Source organism: Hippoglossus hippoglossus, chromosome 1, assembly GCF_009819705.1.
Source record: "Hippoglossus hippoglossus isolate fHipHip1 chromosome 1, fHipHip1.pri, whole genome shotgun sequence".
NCBI classification, from domain to species: Eukaryota; Metazoa; Chordata; class Actinopteri; order Pleuronectiformes; family Pleuronectidae; genus Hippoglossus; species Hippoglossus hippoglossus.
Window position 1 is genome coordinate 14,003,835 of NC_047151.1, and position 14,677 is coordinate 14,018,511.

Below are 14,677 nucleotides of genomic sequence, written 5' to 3' on the forward strand. Positions count from 1 at the left end.
CTCTTCAGACATATCCCTCCAGAGTGGCTCTGGTGCCCAGTATGAGACCTCTCGTTGGGGAGCCTCTTTGCCAGTTGAAAGCCCCACCAGTGCCAACAGCTGGGACAAAGTGATTATTGACGAAAGTGACAAAGAAGCTTGGACCTACATCAGCCACAATAGTGACCCCAACCACTCTGCAGCACCAGAATGCCCCTTAGGCTCAGCTGGCTCTAACCTAGACACCAGTGCTATCACTACCACCAATAGTAGTTGTTTTCTGAGTATGGCCACAGGTGCCGCCGGCCAGCAGGCCCACTACACCTCTCTCAAAGCTAACAATAATATGATGACGGGACCTGGGTCAGCCAACACACTAGCTGGTAATAGAGGCTGGGGCTCTGATGTGAAACAAGAAAGTATGAATGGAGGTCGAGTAGGTGCACCCAATAACTGGGGCTCTCCCAATTTTAACTTGAATCTCAATCCCAATGCCAACCCATCAGCATGGCCTGTGCTGGGCCATGAAGGTGGTGGCCCCAATGGAGTCTCTAACTCTGCATCTCTCCCACCAGGTATTAATGGCAATGGAAACATGGGAAATGGGAGCCTAGGAGGTACTGATAATGGTGGGGGAGGTTGGGTTGGCATGCTAAGTCCCAATGAAAATGATCAACGCCCTTCATGCAACACAAGCTTGTCCTTCAATATGGAACCTCCAAACCTTAACACTGATGGACCAAACCACACTAAGCAACAACAGCAAGTTCAGGAGCCTATGAGCCCTATCCACGGCTTAACTGGCTGGGGAGGCCAATCACCCACCGAATCATCCCAGCTCAATGGGGACACAACAAGCACCTCTTTATGGGGTGGTGGAGAAACAAAGGCAGCTGACTCTCCCAAGGACTCAGGCTGGGACTCAAATCCTTCAAGAGGTCATTCTGCCTGGGGCCGCCAAGGCAGTGGTGGAGGGAGTAGTGGAAGTGGTGGCTGGGGTGACTGGGGGAAATCTGCTGGGGGTGGAGATGGATCTAAAGGCTGGGACTCAGTAGATGCTGGTAGTTCAGGTTCAGGCCAAGAGCAGCCACCTAGTTCATGGGGCCAGCAGCCTGGAACAGCACCAGCAAGTGATGGTAGTGGAGACAGCAGTGAAGGTAGATCCCAACATAGAGACAGGTCCTCAAGCATGGAGTTAACCCCTGTGCCACCCCGACAGGACCTGGACCCTAGGGTGCTGAGCAACACGGGTTGGGGACAGACCCCCATTCGACAGCACACTGTATGGGAGATGGAAGAAGCCAGTTCTGATGATGGCAAGAGCAACAGCAGCTCTGTAGGAGGCTCCAGCTCTAATGGTGGACCTTCATCCACCAATGGAGGTACCATTAATCCCAACATTGGCTCTAGTCAGCGGCCTGGGTCTGGGGGAAGAAGTGACAAAGGAGAATCATCATCCTCTGGTTGGGGAGCCCCTCCACCTCAGCCAATCCAGACTGGATCAGGATGGGGAGAACCTCCACAGTCACTTAGCAAAGCCCCAAATGGCACTACAAATAACTGGGGAGAACCTTTGCCCACAAATGGTCATAAAAGTGGGGGCACACCGTCCTGGGGTTCTGAGGACAAGTCACCAAATTGGGAAGATGGCCCTAAGAAAAGCCAGCCTACTAGCTGGGGTGAAGGCCCCAAAAATAACCATGGATGGGGAAGCAGTAATGGTGGCTCCAATGGCCCCAGCACAGGAGACTGGGGAGAAAAAGAGGTAAAAAACAATGGTCCCTCCAGCAGCACGTGGGAAGGAGAAGGTGGTAATGCAGGAAATGGTGGATGGAAGGATAGTCCCAGAGGAGGAAATAGAGGAGGAGGCTGGAGCAAGCCTGCTCCTGCTCCTGCTCCTGCTCCTGCTGTGAGTAATAGCAGCTGGGGGGAGAACCCACGTTCTAATGGCCCAGTACAGGGAGGCTGGGGATCATCCAAGCCCCAGGAAAGCAGCAGCAGCAGCAGTACTGGCAGTGGAGGAGGAGGCGGCAGCATTGGTTCTTGGGGTGGTCCTGGTTCTGTGAAACAGAACGCCTCTACCTGGGGCAATGTCAGCAAACAGGACCAAGTCAAGGAAACCAGTGGCTGGTTAGAGCCCTCCCCTCCCTCCGTCCGTAGGAAGATGGAGATTGATGATGGAACATCCACCTGGGGCGAATCCACTACCTTCAACAAGTCTAACATGTGGGATCGCAACAATCCCAATAATGACCCAGGCAACAGCGGCTCAACTCCCAGTAAGAATGGTGGAATGATTATGCCCAACAATAACAACAATCACTCTGTCAGCCCTGGGAACAACAATCACCATCATGCTCACCACGTGCACCACCATCCCCATCATGGCCAACCCCCAACTCACCTGCAACACCATGGAAACAACAATGGGTCACCCAACAATGCCGTCTCACATCCAGGTGCTGGTCCCCAAGGCAGACCCCCGCTCGCCAACCCAGGTATGTAATTCCAATAGAATTTGATGATATGAATATGCAAAAAGACTATGGAATATTTGAAAATGCAATATCTAGAGTCTGGTTCTGAAGTCAAGGAAATTGGTTCTTCTGGACCCCACTGTATTGGCCAGATTTTTTTTTTAAATAGCATGCTTATGTTATTGTATTAAAGGCTTTAGAACTGATATTAATAATGAACCGAAATAAATATATAGATCGATGAAGCTTACAAAGGGATTGTTTTCAATAATGCACACATATTGTGCATTTAATTACTAATTAAATGCATTGTTGACAATGATGCCTATTTTATTTTGGTTATTCATCAAAAGAATTCTCTTACTTTGATTATTAAGCAGATGGTCTCACAGGTATTGGTGTCACGCATGCATTACTAAGGTTTTTCTATAGCAAGCCCAACTTAGCATTAGAGCCATTTTTAAAAAAGTGTGTGTGAAGACATAAAGGGGGAATGATTACTGCAAGCGGATATAGATTTTATTGCAGCGTGAGTCATTTCATCATATTTTTTTCTACTTTACCCTCTTTTCTACAGGTTGGGGAGAGCTTCCCAGTGCTCAGCCCAAGTCTGAGCCTGCTTGGGGAGAGCCAGCAGCTCCAACATCAAGCGTGGACAATGGTACCGCTGCCTGGGGCAAGCCCCAAAGGGGAGTAGGAGGGTGGGGAGATGGCAGTCATGAGTCCTCTGGACCCTATGGCAGGGCCAATGGGCCCCCTGTTTCTACACCCTGCAAGCCAGGTAATGTCCACAGATGAGTAAATTTATGCTGATACAGCGATTCATAATGTCAACCATAGGATAAAAGCATGGCTCGCATAGCAAGATGCAGAAACATTCATTGGTGATCACAACTTGGGGCTTACATCCCCTCTGGCTGCTTAACTACCATAGTATAGCCATACACACATATTATTGTGGTTTTATATGTGCTACTGTAAAAGACAATTTTTCAGAATCTACATAACAGACACGCATTGTAAGCTTCACTGTTAATAAGTCTTGTTATGTTAAATGGCATTCAGAAGATTGGTACAATGTAATGTTCCTTTCCTGCTTCTGCCTCTTTGCATGATAGTTACTGTAGGCATCTGTGGTTGAGATTGTGTTCAGTGTGTACAACTCCTGTAAAAGACCAACTGATGATCACTCCCAGTGTGTGTGCACACCAACACCTTTCAGTTAAGGGGACAAAAACAGGGATTTTCTTCAGACCTGTACTATAGGTGCCAATTCTGAAGATCATTGATAGTGCTAGTGTGTTGCTGAGATTAAAGCAATTCCACACCTCAGCAGGTCTTGGTTATTTGCGCTGTTGCTTTGAAATGTTGGACATGGCAGATAGATGTGTTTGGTGGGGAAGAAATGCAGTCAAATGGCAACAGTGGCACCAAGTGGTCAAGTTGAAAATTACCTGCTGCTCATGAAATAGTGAAGTGTGTTTTCCCAAAGTGCATTTCAAAACAACACACATACTGAAACTATGTATATTATTATTTTGTCCTCACTTTTTTATTCTGTGGTTGATTTCCGTTTCCTAGGCCCTAAACCTATGCAAGAGGGCTGGGGAAATGGAGGAGAGGAGATGGGCATGTCTACCAGCCAGTGGGACACTGAGGAGGGGGACATGTGGAACAGCCCCACCTCCCAGGAGAGCAGCTCCTCGTGCAACTCTTGGGGCAATGGACCCAAGAAAGGCCCAAGCAAGGTCAGAAAACAATTTAGTGGCAGATGTTAATGTCGTGCATTTTGAGTCATTTGGAGGAACTTTATTGTTGGTTGAATGAATTAAAAATATTTTGCTTGTGTTTTGTCAGGGGAAGATGGGCAACAAGCCAGATGAGGCTTGGATCATGAATCGTCTCATCAAGCAGCTCACTGACATGGGCTTTCCGGTATGTTTAAAATTATTTTCAAAGATGTTCTGACACGCACACATAGCACTGACAAGCTTTTTTTTTTAGGAAGATCTCTCTTTAAGTTGTGCCACATTATACTTTTATTAAAGTATAGAATTGTCTGCAGTATATGGTAGAATCACATACCAATATATACAATACATTTTTAGGGTAATAAATCATCAAACAATATTAACAGTCGACTTAACTTGAGAAAACTGTTCAATTGTATGGACACAAATACAAACAATTAATAAGCTTGTTATCCATGTGTTCCAGAGAGACCCTGCTGAGGAGGCTTTAAAGAGCAACAACATGAACCTTGACCAGGCCATGAGTAAGTTCATCAACACAAGTTCATGATTCAACATTGTTGCTACATCTCTTCTGTGATGTAGCTGGGAATGATACCCGGTCATACACTACTCAGGAAATATAATATTTAATATATCTGAAGGAAAATGCTTTTGAATCAATTTTTAGATGAATACTTAAAAAAATTAATTGACATTTTCCTCTCTGCTCCCAGGCGCCCTGTTGGAGAAGAAGACGGACCTGGACAAGAGGGGTATGGGCATGTCTGACTACAGCAACGGCATGAACAAGCCAATGGTGTGTCGGCCCTCAGCACTCTCCAAAGACCCCTGTGACCGCACCACCTTTCTCGACAAGGTAAGAATATGAGCAGCTAACCTTTTTGTGGGTGTTTATTCATTATTTTTTTTACATTGTGACTATTTTGACATGTGTTACAAAGAAAGTTTAAGATGAGTTGTTGTGAATTACACCATCCCAAATTTGAATAATGAATTATTTCTTCACATACCTAATCATTTATGTAATTTAGTTTCTAATCTCTTTATTCTCCCATTAACCACTTATTTTGCTCCGGTCCAGGATGGAATTCTGTCAGACGACGCCTCCCCATCACCGTTTCTGCCTTCCCCCAGCCTGAAACTCCCCCTGGCCAATAGTAGCCTTCCTGGGCAGGGTCTGGGACAGGGCAACCCGGGGCTGGCCATGCAAAACTTGAACAACAGACAACAGGTAACACAGTGATACACACACACACAGTTGTACTACAAAATGACTCAAAAACTTGTCTGTGAATCCTTTAATGTTCTGTTAATATTGAGTTTAACTGTTTAGACTGTATGAGTTATTAATAATATAGAAGCAATAATTGTCCTTCTCTCTGTTTTAATGTTTAGTACAAAACACCATTGTCATTATTTATCAAAGCTATCATTTTATTGGCCTTGCAGGATTTAAGTTTATAATATGACACATTTAATTTGTTTTACACACCTCTCTTCTCGCATGCGCTCCCAAATCTCAACTGTTCTATTGCTCACTTATGTGTGTATATGACCTTGCCTGAAGTGCCCAATGAAATGGGATAGTTGTGCTCTATCAAATATCAGCCCCAGAGGCAGCCATGGCCCAGAAAATTTGCAGCACGTCCTTGAAGCACAAACAAAGGCACTGTACGCCTGTTGTGTTTGCACTGAATCTAACAATCTCTACCGCCATTATTTGATCTGAAATGTGGATTAAGCTACTCTTTTACAGGTTAATCGTTTTGGGCCATTTGAAAAGTCACAAATAATTACAGTTTCATGTTTTAAACAACTGGCTGCTCTCACTTGGTGTTCAGTATGTGTTGTGAGACGATACACCTTGAGGGAAAATGCTTTGAAAGAGTTTTTTTTAGAGGACTGGCAATATCATTAACCTTATCAGCTTTTAAGTGCACTCCAAGTTTTATTTTCATCAAATTTTCATCAAATTTGTACTACGAAGTTGGAGGCTAAACTCTGAACCTTACTCCTGAGGTGTCGCTGTTCAATTGTTTAAGTTATGTGAATACACACAGAAGTTTTGATGAAGTTTCATTGTGCCCTAATTTTAGATACCCAGTGGAATGTTTGGCAGTAGTGGAGCAGCACAAACCCGGGCCATGCAGCAGCAGCAGCAGCAACAACAACAGCAGCAGCAGCAGCAGTCTCCTCAGCCACCTGTGCCACCTCTCAGCTCCTCCCAGCCTAGTCTACGTGCTCAAGTGCCTCAGTTTCTCTCCCCTCAGGTAGATACACACATTATATCATTTCATTTTATCACATTTACTCATTTGACCATCAAAAGACACTTACAACTGGGGACCACACAAAAGTTTCTGTAGGTTGTAGTGTATACTAATCTGTGTGATAAGACAACGTGTGGGAGATCAGGTAAAGAAGTGCTAGTAAGGACAGGCTGTTAAAGGTGTTTGAAGAGAAGGGGCTCTCAGAAATGATGGGTCTTCAAGAGTTGGCTGATAGACTGTATTAGTTTTCCCTCTAACCAGGGAACACAATTTGACAACCAAATTGTAAATAATCATTTTCAATTAGTGCATCTTTTTTCCACAACTGACCAAAGTCGGTGGCTGTTATTTGTGCTGCATTATAGCAGTGCTATGACTATAACCACTGATTGCTTCTGATAATTATTCTCAACAATTTTTCCTCATAACATCTTGAGTGGACAAAAAGCCAATTTTAGTTTAACATAAGTAACAAAACAAAAGTAAATCAGAGTAAATATATGTAAAGATAAAAACATCTTATTTTCTGCAAAAAGTAATGTTGCTGTTAAAACCTCTTGGATGTGTAAAACCCCATCTGCAGATCCTGTCTCTTCCCTTTTCCTCTCTGCAGACATGTAGTGGTGACTAGCTTTACCTTGCCAGAAGCTGCTTTTGTGGTTGTAGTTGCTGTGATTTGCAATGACTAACTTGTCCTCTCCTGTTCCTTCCTCCCCATTCTTCCCTTCCCTCCAGGTCCAAGCACAGCTCTTGCAGTTTGCAGCAAAAAACATAGGTCTGAACCCTGCACTTTTAACCTCACCAATAAACCCTCAACAAATGACCCTGTTGTACCAACTTCAGCAACTGCAAATGGTGAGTCAACATTCCCACTGGGTATGTTGCCTGTCATGTACACAGAGATGTGTTGTGGACTTTAAAGGAGGTTCAGGAAAGGAATTGAAACCAAGCACATAATATTTGAAAGTTGAGCTAAATGGGTTTAAAATAACACAATATTAATCAGATAGAAACAGTTGACCCCTCTCTCTTTGTTTTATGTATCACTCTATTCATGTGTGTCTATTTTAATTAATATATTGTATTTTCGGTTCCCTTCATTCAGGCGTACCAGCGTTTACAAATCCAGCAGCAGATGATGCAGGCGCAGCGCAATGTTTCCGGGCCCATTAGACAACAAGAGCAGCAAGTGAGTCAACAAAAGCACCATGCAGCGTATGATCGTAAAAGTCATGCAATTTGTGTGCGTCAACATGTGAGAACAGACAAACACTATGGTACAACACCATGTTTCTCAATAAATATTGTGAGTTTCACATGATGCCATAACAGCAGAGGGCAAACTTACTCAAACTATTTGCATGAGAACTTTTTCCAACATTAGCCAACCACCTGTTTGTTCTCTTTTTCAGTGTCCTACTTTTAAGATGAGGCCTGTTAGAAGTGCTTGTTTCTCCCTTCATATTTCTCTGCATTGCCTTTTAAAAAATTCTACTTTCCACTTCATCTCTCCTTGTGCTTTGCCTTTCTTCATTTCTCTAAAACCTTTTCATCCTTTGTTTTTCCTTCATTATTATTCCACCAGCTTTGTCTCTTTATAATTTGAATTATGTTCTGCTTTCCTCTCCCTCCTTGCCAAACATTTCCTTCCTTAATACACAGTTGTGACAATCCCTCTCTTTCCTCACCCAGGTTGCACGTACAATCACCAACATGCAGCAGCAGATCCAGCAGCACCAGCGTCAGCTGTACCAGGCGCTGCTGATGAAGCAGCAGCAACTTCCCTCTCATTCCTCCTCCTCTTCCTCCTCCTCTGGTCTGCATCACCCTGGTGGCCCCACTGGAGGCCATGGCTCCGGCAAATCAAGCCTGGACCCCTTCACAAGCTCACACCAGGCTCCGGGCCTCGTCGACACACTGCACACCAAAGAGCCGCCGTCTTCGCCCAACGCCTACAGCTCCTACTCCCTTTGTAAGTCTAGGATAGGGACAGCAACAGGTTGAAAATAATCTTTTGGTGGTCACTCCTGCTCAATAAATGGGAATTTGACGAAATGTGGATTGCTTGTTGAGGGTTTTCCTTTTGAAACCCTTGAAGTAGCAACTTTGTCATGCATACATCTGTACTCATAACATACAGTGTGCCCAACCACAAGTCATACATAAATTGTGAACAATTTATTTTTGTGTCGAACAAACAACAAAAAAAGTATATAGCCATGTTTTTATGAAAATTGCTGCTTCACAAGTTCTTTCATCTTGTGAAAACATAATATCATCCTCTTACATTTTATGAATGAAGTAAAAAGACAGTTTTGTGTGTGTGTGCCCGCAGCTGGACTAAATCCAAACATGAATGTAAACTGCATGGAGGTTGGGGGTCTGTCCCTGAAGGAGCCCCCTCAGCCCCAATCCCGCCTGTCCCAGTGGACACACTCCAACTCCATGGACTCTGGCAACTCCTCAAACATGGAGAACAACCTCAATAAGCATGGTATGTTGCAGCAAAACTAAGACATGCATGCACACAAAAATGAAACATGGTTTATTATGAACATTTTTCATGACTATAGAAGTTAATTCAAATGTAATAAATTAATAAACTAATTCCCATGCCATATTAGATAATTGTACTCATTATACAGATTTCATACAGTCCCCAGCACATTTATAGTATTGTAAAGTGCTTATGATTATATAATCTATAAAATACAATTTCCAGACAAAATGCAATTTTATAATTGACTTGAAATGAGCAAATGACTCTAACTTATTGACTCCTACACTTTCCATTTCAACATTTAATTCACCATCACTTCTATAATATTCAGCCACTAATCGTTTTAATTGTCATATTTCCATGTATGGCCTTAAAAGGCACCAGAGCATCATCTTACTATAGAAATCACACCAGTGGCTTCTAACTCTTAAGTTTTCTTGAGTTTATGAGTCTTTCATTTCAGAGTCTTGCATAACAATCTGTGAAACCTGTGCAAAAACATGAACTATTTATTGTCTTTGTAAAAGTATATTAACTTAAACTGAATTTAACTAAGTCCATTATTTGTTTGTGTTCTAGGTGCCATATCTGCTGCCTCCAATCTGGGCCCCCCTGGGAAGCCCCCCCAGCTAGAGGACTCCTACAGCCCTTACAATCTTATGTCCAGCTCTGACTCCCCCACCAGCCCCCTGGTACCCCCTGACAGTTGGGGCCAGGGCAAGAGCCCCAATGAAAAGATCACCAACGGAACCAACATTAACTGGCCCCCAGGTGAGAAGATAAAATAAAAAAATACTCTACATAGTTAGTAGTCAAACAGGTTTACAGTCAGTGCTACTTTCTTCTCAGCCTTCGTTCTTTTCCTGTATTAGTCAGTTCTTCCCACAGTTGGAGAATTATTTGTGATGGTCAAACCTGAAAGGGCTTAGTGTTTGGGAAGTTGCAATCAACATTGAACACTAAAAGTTGAATTTACAAGCAAAGAAATTATCATTTTGAATCAAGCAGTGGCTTAGAGGCTTGTTTATGATTGTGTGAAACTTTAAAGAAGTCATGTAATGGCAATCTTTTGTCCCTAAAAGATTTTTTTTAAAACATCTTTCATTTTTGCCCTTAGAGTTCTGCCCAGGTGTCCCATGGAAGGGCCTTCAGAACATCGACCCCGAAAATGACCCCAACATGACTCCCGGCAGCGTCCCCAGCGGTCCCACCATCAACACCAACATCCATGATGTCAACCGATACCTGCTGCGGGACAGAAATGGAGGTATGAATGACAAGAAAACTATTCAAGACATTTAGAAATTTGGACTCATCACAGATCTGGGATAGTTTAAGTACACAGTGGAAAATAAGCAGCTTTTATTGCAGTTTAAATCAGGGTCTTTTGAACCTTACCCATCATGTAGTGCCACATTTTCCAATCCTACACATATATGCAATTACATCTTAGTTCTAGCTCTACATATTCATTGGTAACTTTGTCCTCTGACCTGTTCTGTCTTTCCATCCTCTCTCTGTGTGAAGGTAAACTCTCTGACATGAAGTCCACCTGGTCCCAAGGGCCCATCTCACAGAGCCAAGGCTCACTGTCCCATGAGCTGTGGAAAGTCCCCCAGGGGCCACGCAGCTCTGTAGCTCCTTCCAGACCCCCACCAGGCCTCACCAACAGCAAGCCCTCCTCTACCTGGGGCGGCAACTCGCTGGGCCTGGCCCAAGGCTGGAGCAGCTCCTACACCTCCGGTGAGCACTTATTTATTTTTCTCTCTTAGAAGCATATAGTTGAACTGACTGGACACTGTTTCAGTTACAAACTCTTGCACCATTCCTTCAGACTTTTAAACTGCAATTTAAAGCATAATATCCATAAAGTGTATCAAAGTCTCAGATTTCATTATGAGGTGTTTCTTACAATATAAGTCCATTAACGTATGAACTACAATTTTTGTTAAATTGATAAATTTAAGTACTTTATTATTACTGTAATGGAAAATTATACCTTTATACTATACTTTATATTATCTCTGTTCATGTATACCATTTCTGCTTGTGTAACTGCCAAGATGAGCTTTGGTGACCTGCCTCACAGCAGATGCACTGGGTATCAGTCTTCCAGGGAAAGTCAGAGCCACAAATTTGAACTAACTAATTGCCTCCTCCACGAGGACCTTGAAAAAGGCCCCTGTTCTGTGTCTTATCTCCTGGGATTTTACTTTTCACTTGGTTCGCACACACACATCTGCTATTCACACACACGTACATCACCCTCTCACCAAATCTGCATAAAAGCCCACGCCTGTGAATGTTTTCTTAGTCATTCCCTCTGCAGAATGCTCTTTGCATGCTGTGAAAAAGTTAAGATTTTCAACAAATTCTTTCATATAAGGCAGATTCCACCAAAAGTAAAATCACGGATAGCAGTCTTGTTTTGATGCTCTTCACTCTCAGCAAACATTGATATAACTGTTGATGCGTAGGTGTGGTGTAGTTCACAGCTGCGAGTGTGCTATCGCTGCACTCGCTCTGTCAGTGTTTGCTGAACACACCCTGCTAAACGGACATCTTGAGGTTTACCGGCTCTGCGAAAAGCCACATTTTAAACATCATATATGTGACCTTATTTTGACACTTCTATTTTCACAGGAGATGGAGAACTTTCAGTAATGCAGATAGTAATTGTGTGTGCACTTAAATAACAGTGGGTAGAAGGTATCGTGGATTCCTCTGATGTCAAACTCTTATGCGCAGAGGTTCACGCCCTAAAGAGAGCGTGGCAGTGGCTTATAAAGATCTAATACACATAATTAGATAGTAAATTGCATTTTTAAATACATGTTTCCCTTAGAATTAGATTACATTATAAGGCCACTATCACATGAAATCAGCTTCTTGTCTCATTGCTTTTGAAAAGATGAATGTCATGTAAAAATAATAGCTCACAATAACACTTTTTGTTCTGTTTTACTTTACATTTTATTGAACTGAGTCTTCATTTCTCTTACAGAGGGAACCACCTGGAGTACTGACAGCCCTGCCAGGACAAGCAGCTGGCTGGTGCTGAGGAATCTCACTCCACAAGTATGTACTCTCTAATTCTTGTTTAATTTAACAATTGTATGATGAGCAGAATTGGCATGTAAATATGATGAATTCCAAGATATATCTGGTCATGAATCAATGTAAAATAAAAAAATAAAAAACAGAACAATGATTCATCAATGATTCATCTGATGGCTGTTTTGAAAGTTAAACGAACATGATTTTCTGCTGCTATTGTTCCTTTGACTAAGTGGCTTGTGTTATTGATTTCTGAAGTCAAAAAAAGTGACTGAAGTGAGATTAATAGAGGGTGGACAGTGATTAAGAGAAAATGAAGAGTGACTGAAAATCAAGTGTAAAATTGATGAATAAACCTTGTTGTTAGTACTTTATTTTTTTATATACATTCTTTTTTCTCCTGTGCTCCAGATTGATGGTTCAACTCTGCGGACCCTGTGCATGCAGCACGGCCCCCTGATCACATTCCACCTCAACCTGACCCAGGGAAACGCCGTGGTACGCTACAGCTCCAAGGATGAGGCCGCCAAGGCCCAGAAGTCTCTGCACATGTAAGACACAGCAAAGTCTCTCATCAACCACACCGGGTTTTGTTATGTTGAAATGAAATGTTTTTTTGCACTTCCTTTGCTTTTCACTTACCCCTTTCTTTTTTATATTAAAGTGATTGAGCTTTAACTGAGGAAACCCATAGTTCCTTCCTTCTTATTGGTGGCAGAGTACAACTTTTTGGAGAAGCACACAATTTTGTATCTGTGCAGTCACGAGGAAAGTACGTGGGGAGTCACACTGTAGTCAGCTGTATTGTAAGATTACAGCGATTTTTGTAGTCATGCAAGTGAAATAGGAGAAGTGACCAGTCCAAAGGACTGGTCACTTTATAATTGTCTAAAATTTGTCCCATAATTTTGTTTTCCTGAGGGTTTGTACTGGTTGTCATGGAAACAAAATACAAGATGTGTGACCTACTTTTCATTACCAGCTGCACGCAAATGTGGTTACAGCAGCGCACGAAAAAGCATAATGGCACGATCAAGCCCTAAATGAGCACTACAGTTTGTTAAAAAAAAGTGTCAGGTGTATCCTGGCCCATTTTTATACAAAGATGACATTTCCAAAACATAAAATATTATTATTATTATTAGTTCTGTTTTGCTTTTCACCGTAAGACTAACTGTTTCCTCTTTTGTTCCTTGTAAGGTGCGTGCTTGGAAACACCACTATCCTTGCGGAGTTTGCCGGCGAGGAGGAGGTGAACCGCTTCTTTGCACAAGGTCAGTCACTAGCGGCAAACACCACTAGCTGGCAGACCAACCCGGGAACCAATCAAAACCGAATGGGCGGAGCACCGCAGTCCCACTCCATTGGCCAGTGGAGCAGCGGTGGCAGCAAGGCCAGCGGCAACGATCTGCTGTGGGGCGGGGTGCCTCACTACTCCAGCCTTTGGGGACCGCCGAGCGGAGAGGACCCCCGCGTGATCGGGAGCCCTACCTCCATCAACACCCTGCTGCCTGGAGATCTACTGAGTGGGGAGTCCATGTAGGATGATGCCACGATACACTAACCGACCGACCACCGTGTCATGTAAGCCAATCGGTGGTGGGTGAGGTGGCAAAAAAATACAAAACAAACAACAAAAATTTGTGAACAGGAGCAAAACCCAAGCAAATCATGTGGCGATAATCAGTATCAATTTGAACTGTTTTGAACTGTGAATTGTGATTCAGAAGGAAGGGGGTCCCTACCACAGACTGCAGACTCCACTTCTTCTGTTTTACTTTTATTCTTCTTTTTTTATTTCTTTTCTTTTTTTATGGAAAGACGGCAAGTTGTTTTCCTTTTGGTATTTTTGAAATGCGTCATATAAAACAAACTGAAATGAGACACAACACAAAGAAACCTTTTAAGTATTTTTAGTTTTTCCATAAGTATACATGACATTCTGTGTGAAGTGTTTTTAGGAGAAGCAATCAAAGCTGCCATCTGAGACTTTCCTTTTCCCTCCAAAAAAAGAAAACAAATCATCCCAAAATAAGACTTAAAACGACCATTCCCAACATGTCCATGGCCAATGATGTGGTTCGAAGACCTTTACTAGTTGTGTTAACGTTGTTTTCTCAGCACTAATATTAGCCTTAAGTGCTCTCTGGCCCAGGTCCTTCCCATGTTTGTTTTGTAACTGAAGAAATAGCTGAAATCTTGCACAGTTTCACCTCTGAGCCAGCAAGTGGTACAGGACACAATTGGTGACCAACTCTGTCACTGGGCAGTTAGAAGGCCTGGCCATGTGACTGGCCCTGCCAATCATCAGCTTAATGATTTTAATTTGTCTTCTCAAAGGAATTGCTCAGCTATTAAATGTTCTTTTTTTTTTTATTAGGTTTAGACCCAAGCGCATTTTTGATATCTGTCCCAACATATAAGCTGAGAGAAGATTATTCGTCAACCTTGTCTCTGTTTTGGTACATGACCTGTGTATGTCCGGTGGTGTCTGCGAGCCCAGATCCTTCTGGTCACCTTCAACTTGGAACTCACTGGTGCTTTGTTGAATTTTCAATTATCCAGTTTGTTATGAAGCCCAGTGGTCTGAATGATCAGCAAGTTTTTTTGGGGAAAAAAAATATACAATTTCACATTCAT

The 14,677-nt window shown here is 42.8% G+C and overlaps 1 protein-coding gene across 3 annotated transcripts in view; it reads left to right on the top strand.

The window, feature by feature from the left end:
- tnrc6c2 (trinucleotide repeat containing adaptor 6C2) overlaps positions 1-14,644 on the top strand; it is a 44,054-nt gene extending 29,410 nt beyond the window's left edge. For 2 of the 3 annotated variants that reach the window (XM_034615272.1, XM_034615351.1), the window contains 18 exons: positions 9-2,477; positions 3,034-3,237; positions 4,038-4,204; positions 4,314-4,391; positions 4,674-4,731; positions 4,924-5,066; positions 5,292-5,441; positions 6,307-6,480; positions 7,216-7,335; positions 7,586-7,669; positions 8,173-8,452; positions 8,816-8,974; positions 9,560-9,751; positions 10,098-10,247; positions 10,508-10,723; positions 11,985-12,058; positions 12,449-12,588; positions 13,238-13,580. In XM_034615272.1, the coding sequence (XP_034471163.1) occupies positions 9-2,477; positions 3,034-3,237; positions 4,038-4,204; positions 4,314-4,391; positions 4,674-4,731; positions 4,924-5,066; positions 5,292-5,441; positions 6,307-6,480; positions 7,216-7,335; positions 7,586-7,669; positions 8,173-8,452; positions 8,816-8,974; positions 9,560-9,751; positions 10,098-10,247; positions 10,508-10,723; positions 11,985-12,058; positions 12,449-12,588; positions 13,238-13,580 (5,201 nt within the window). Of the gene's footprint in view, positions 1-8; positions 2,478-3,033; positions 3,238-4,037; positions 4,205-4,313; positions 4,392-4,673; positions 4,732-4,923; positions 5,067-5,291; positions 5,442-6,306; positions 6,481-7,215; positions 7,336-7,585; positions 7,670-8,172; positions 8,453-8,815; positions 8,975-9,559; positions 9,752-10,097; positions 10,248-10,507; positions 10,724-11,984; positions 12,059-12,448; positions 12,589-13,237 lie in introns of all 3 variants that reach the window. The other variant, XM_034615197.1, reaches the window with a different exon arrangement.
- The last annotated feature ends 33 nt before the right edge of the window (positions 14,645-14,677 follow it).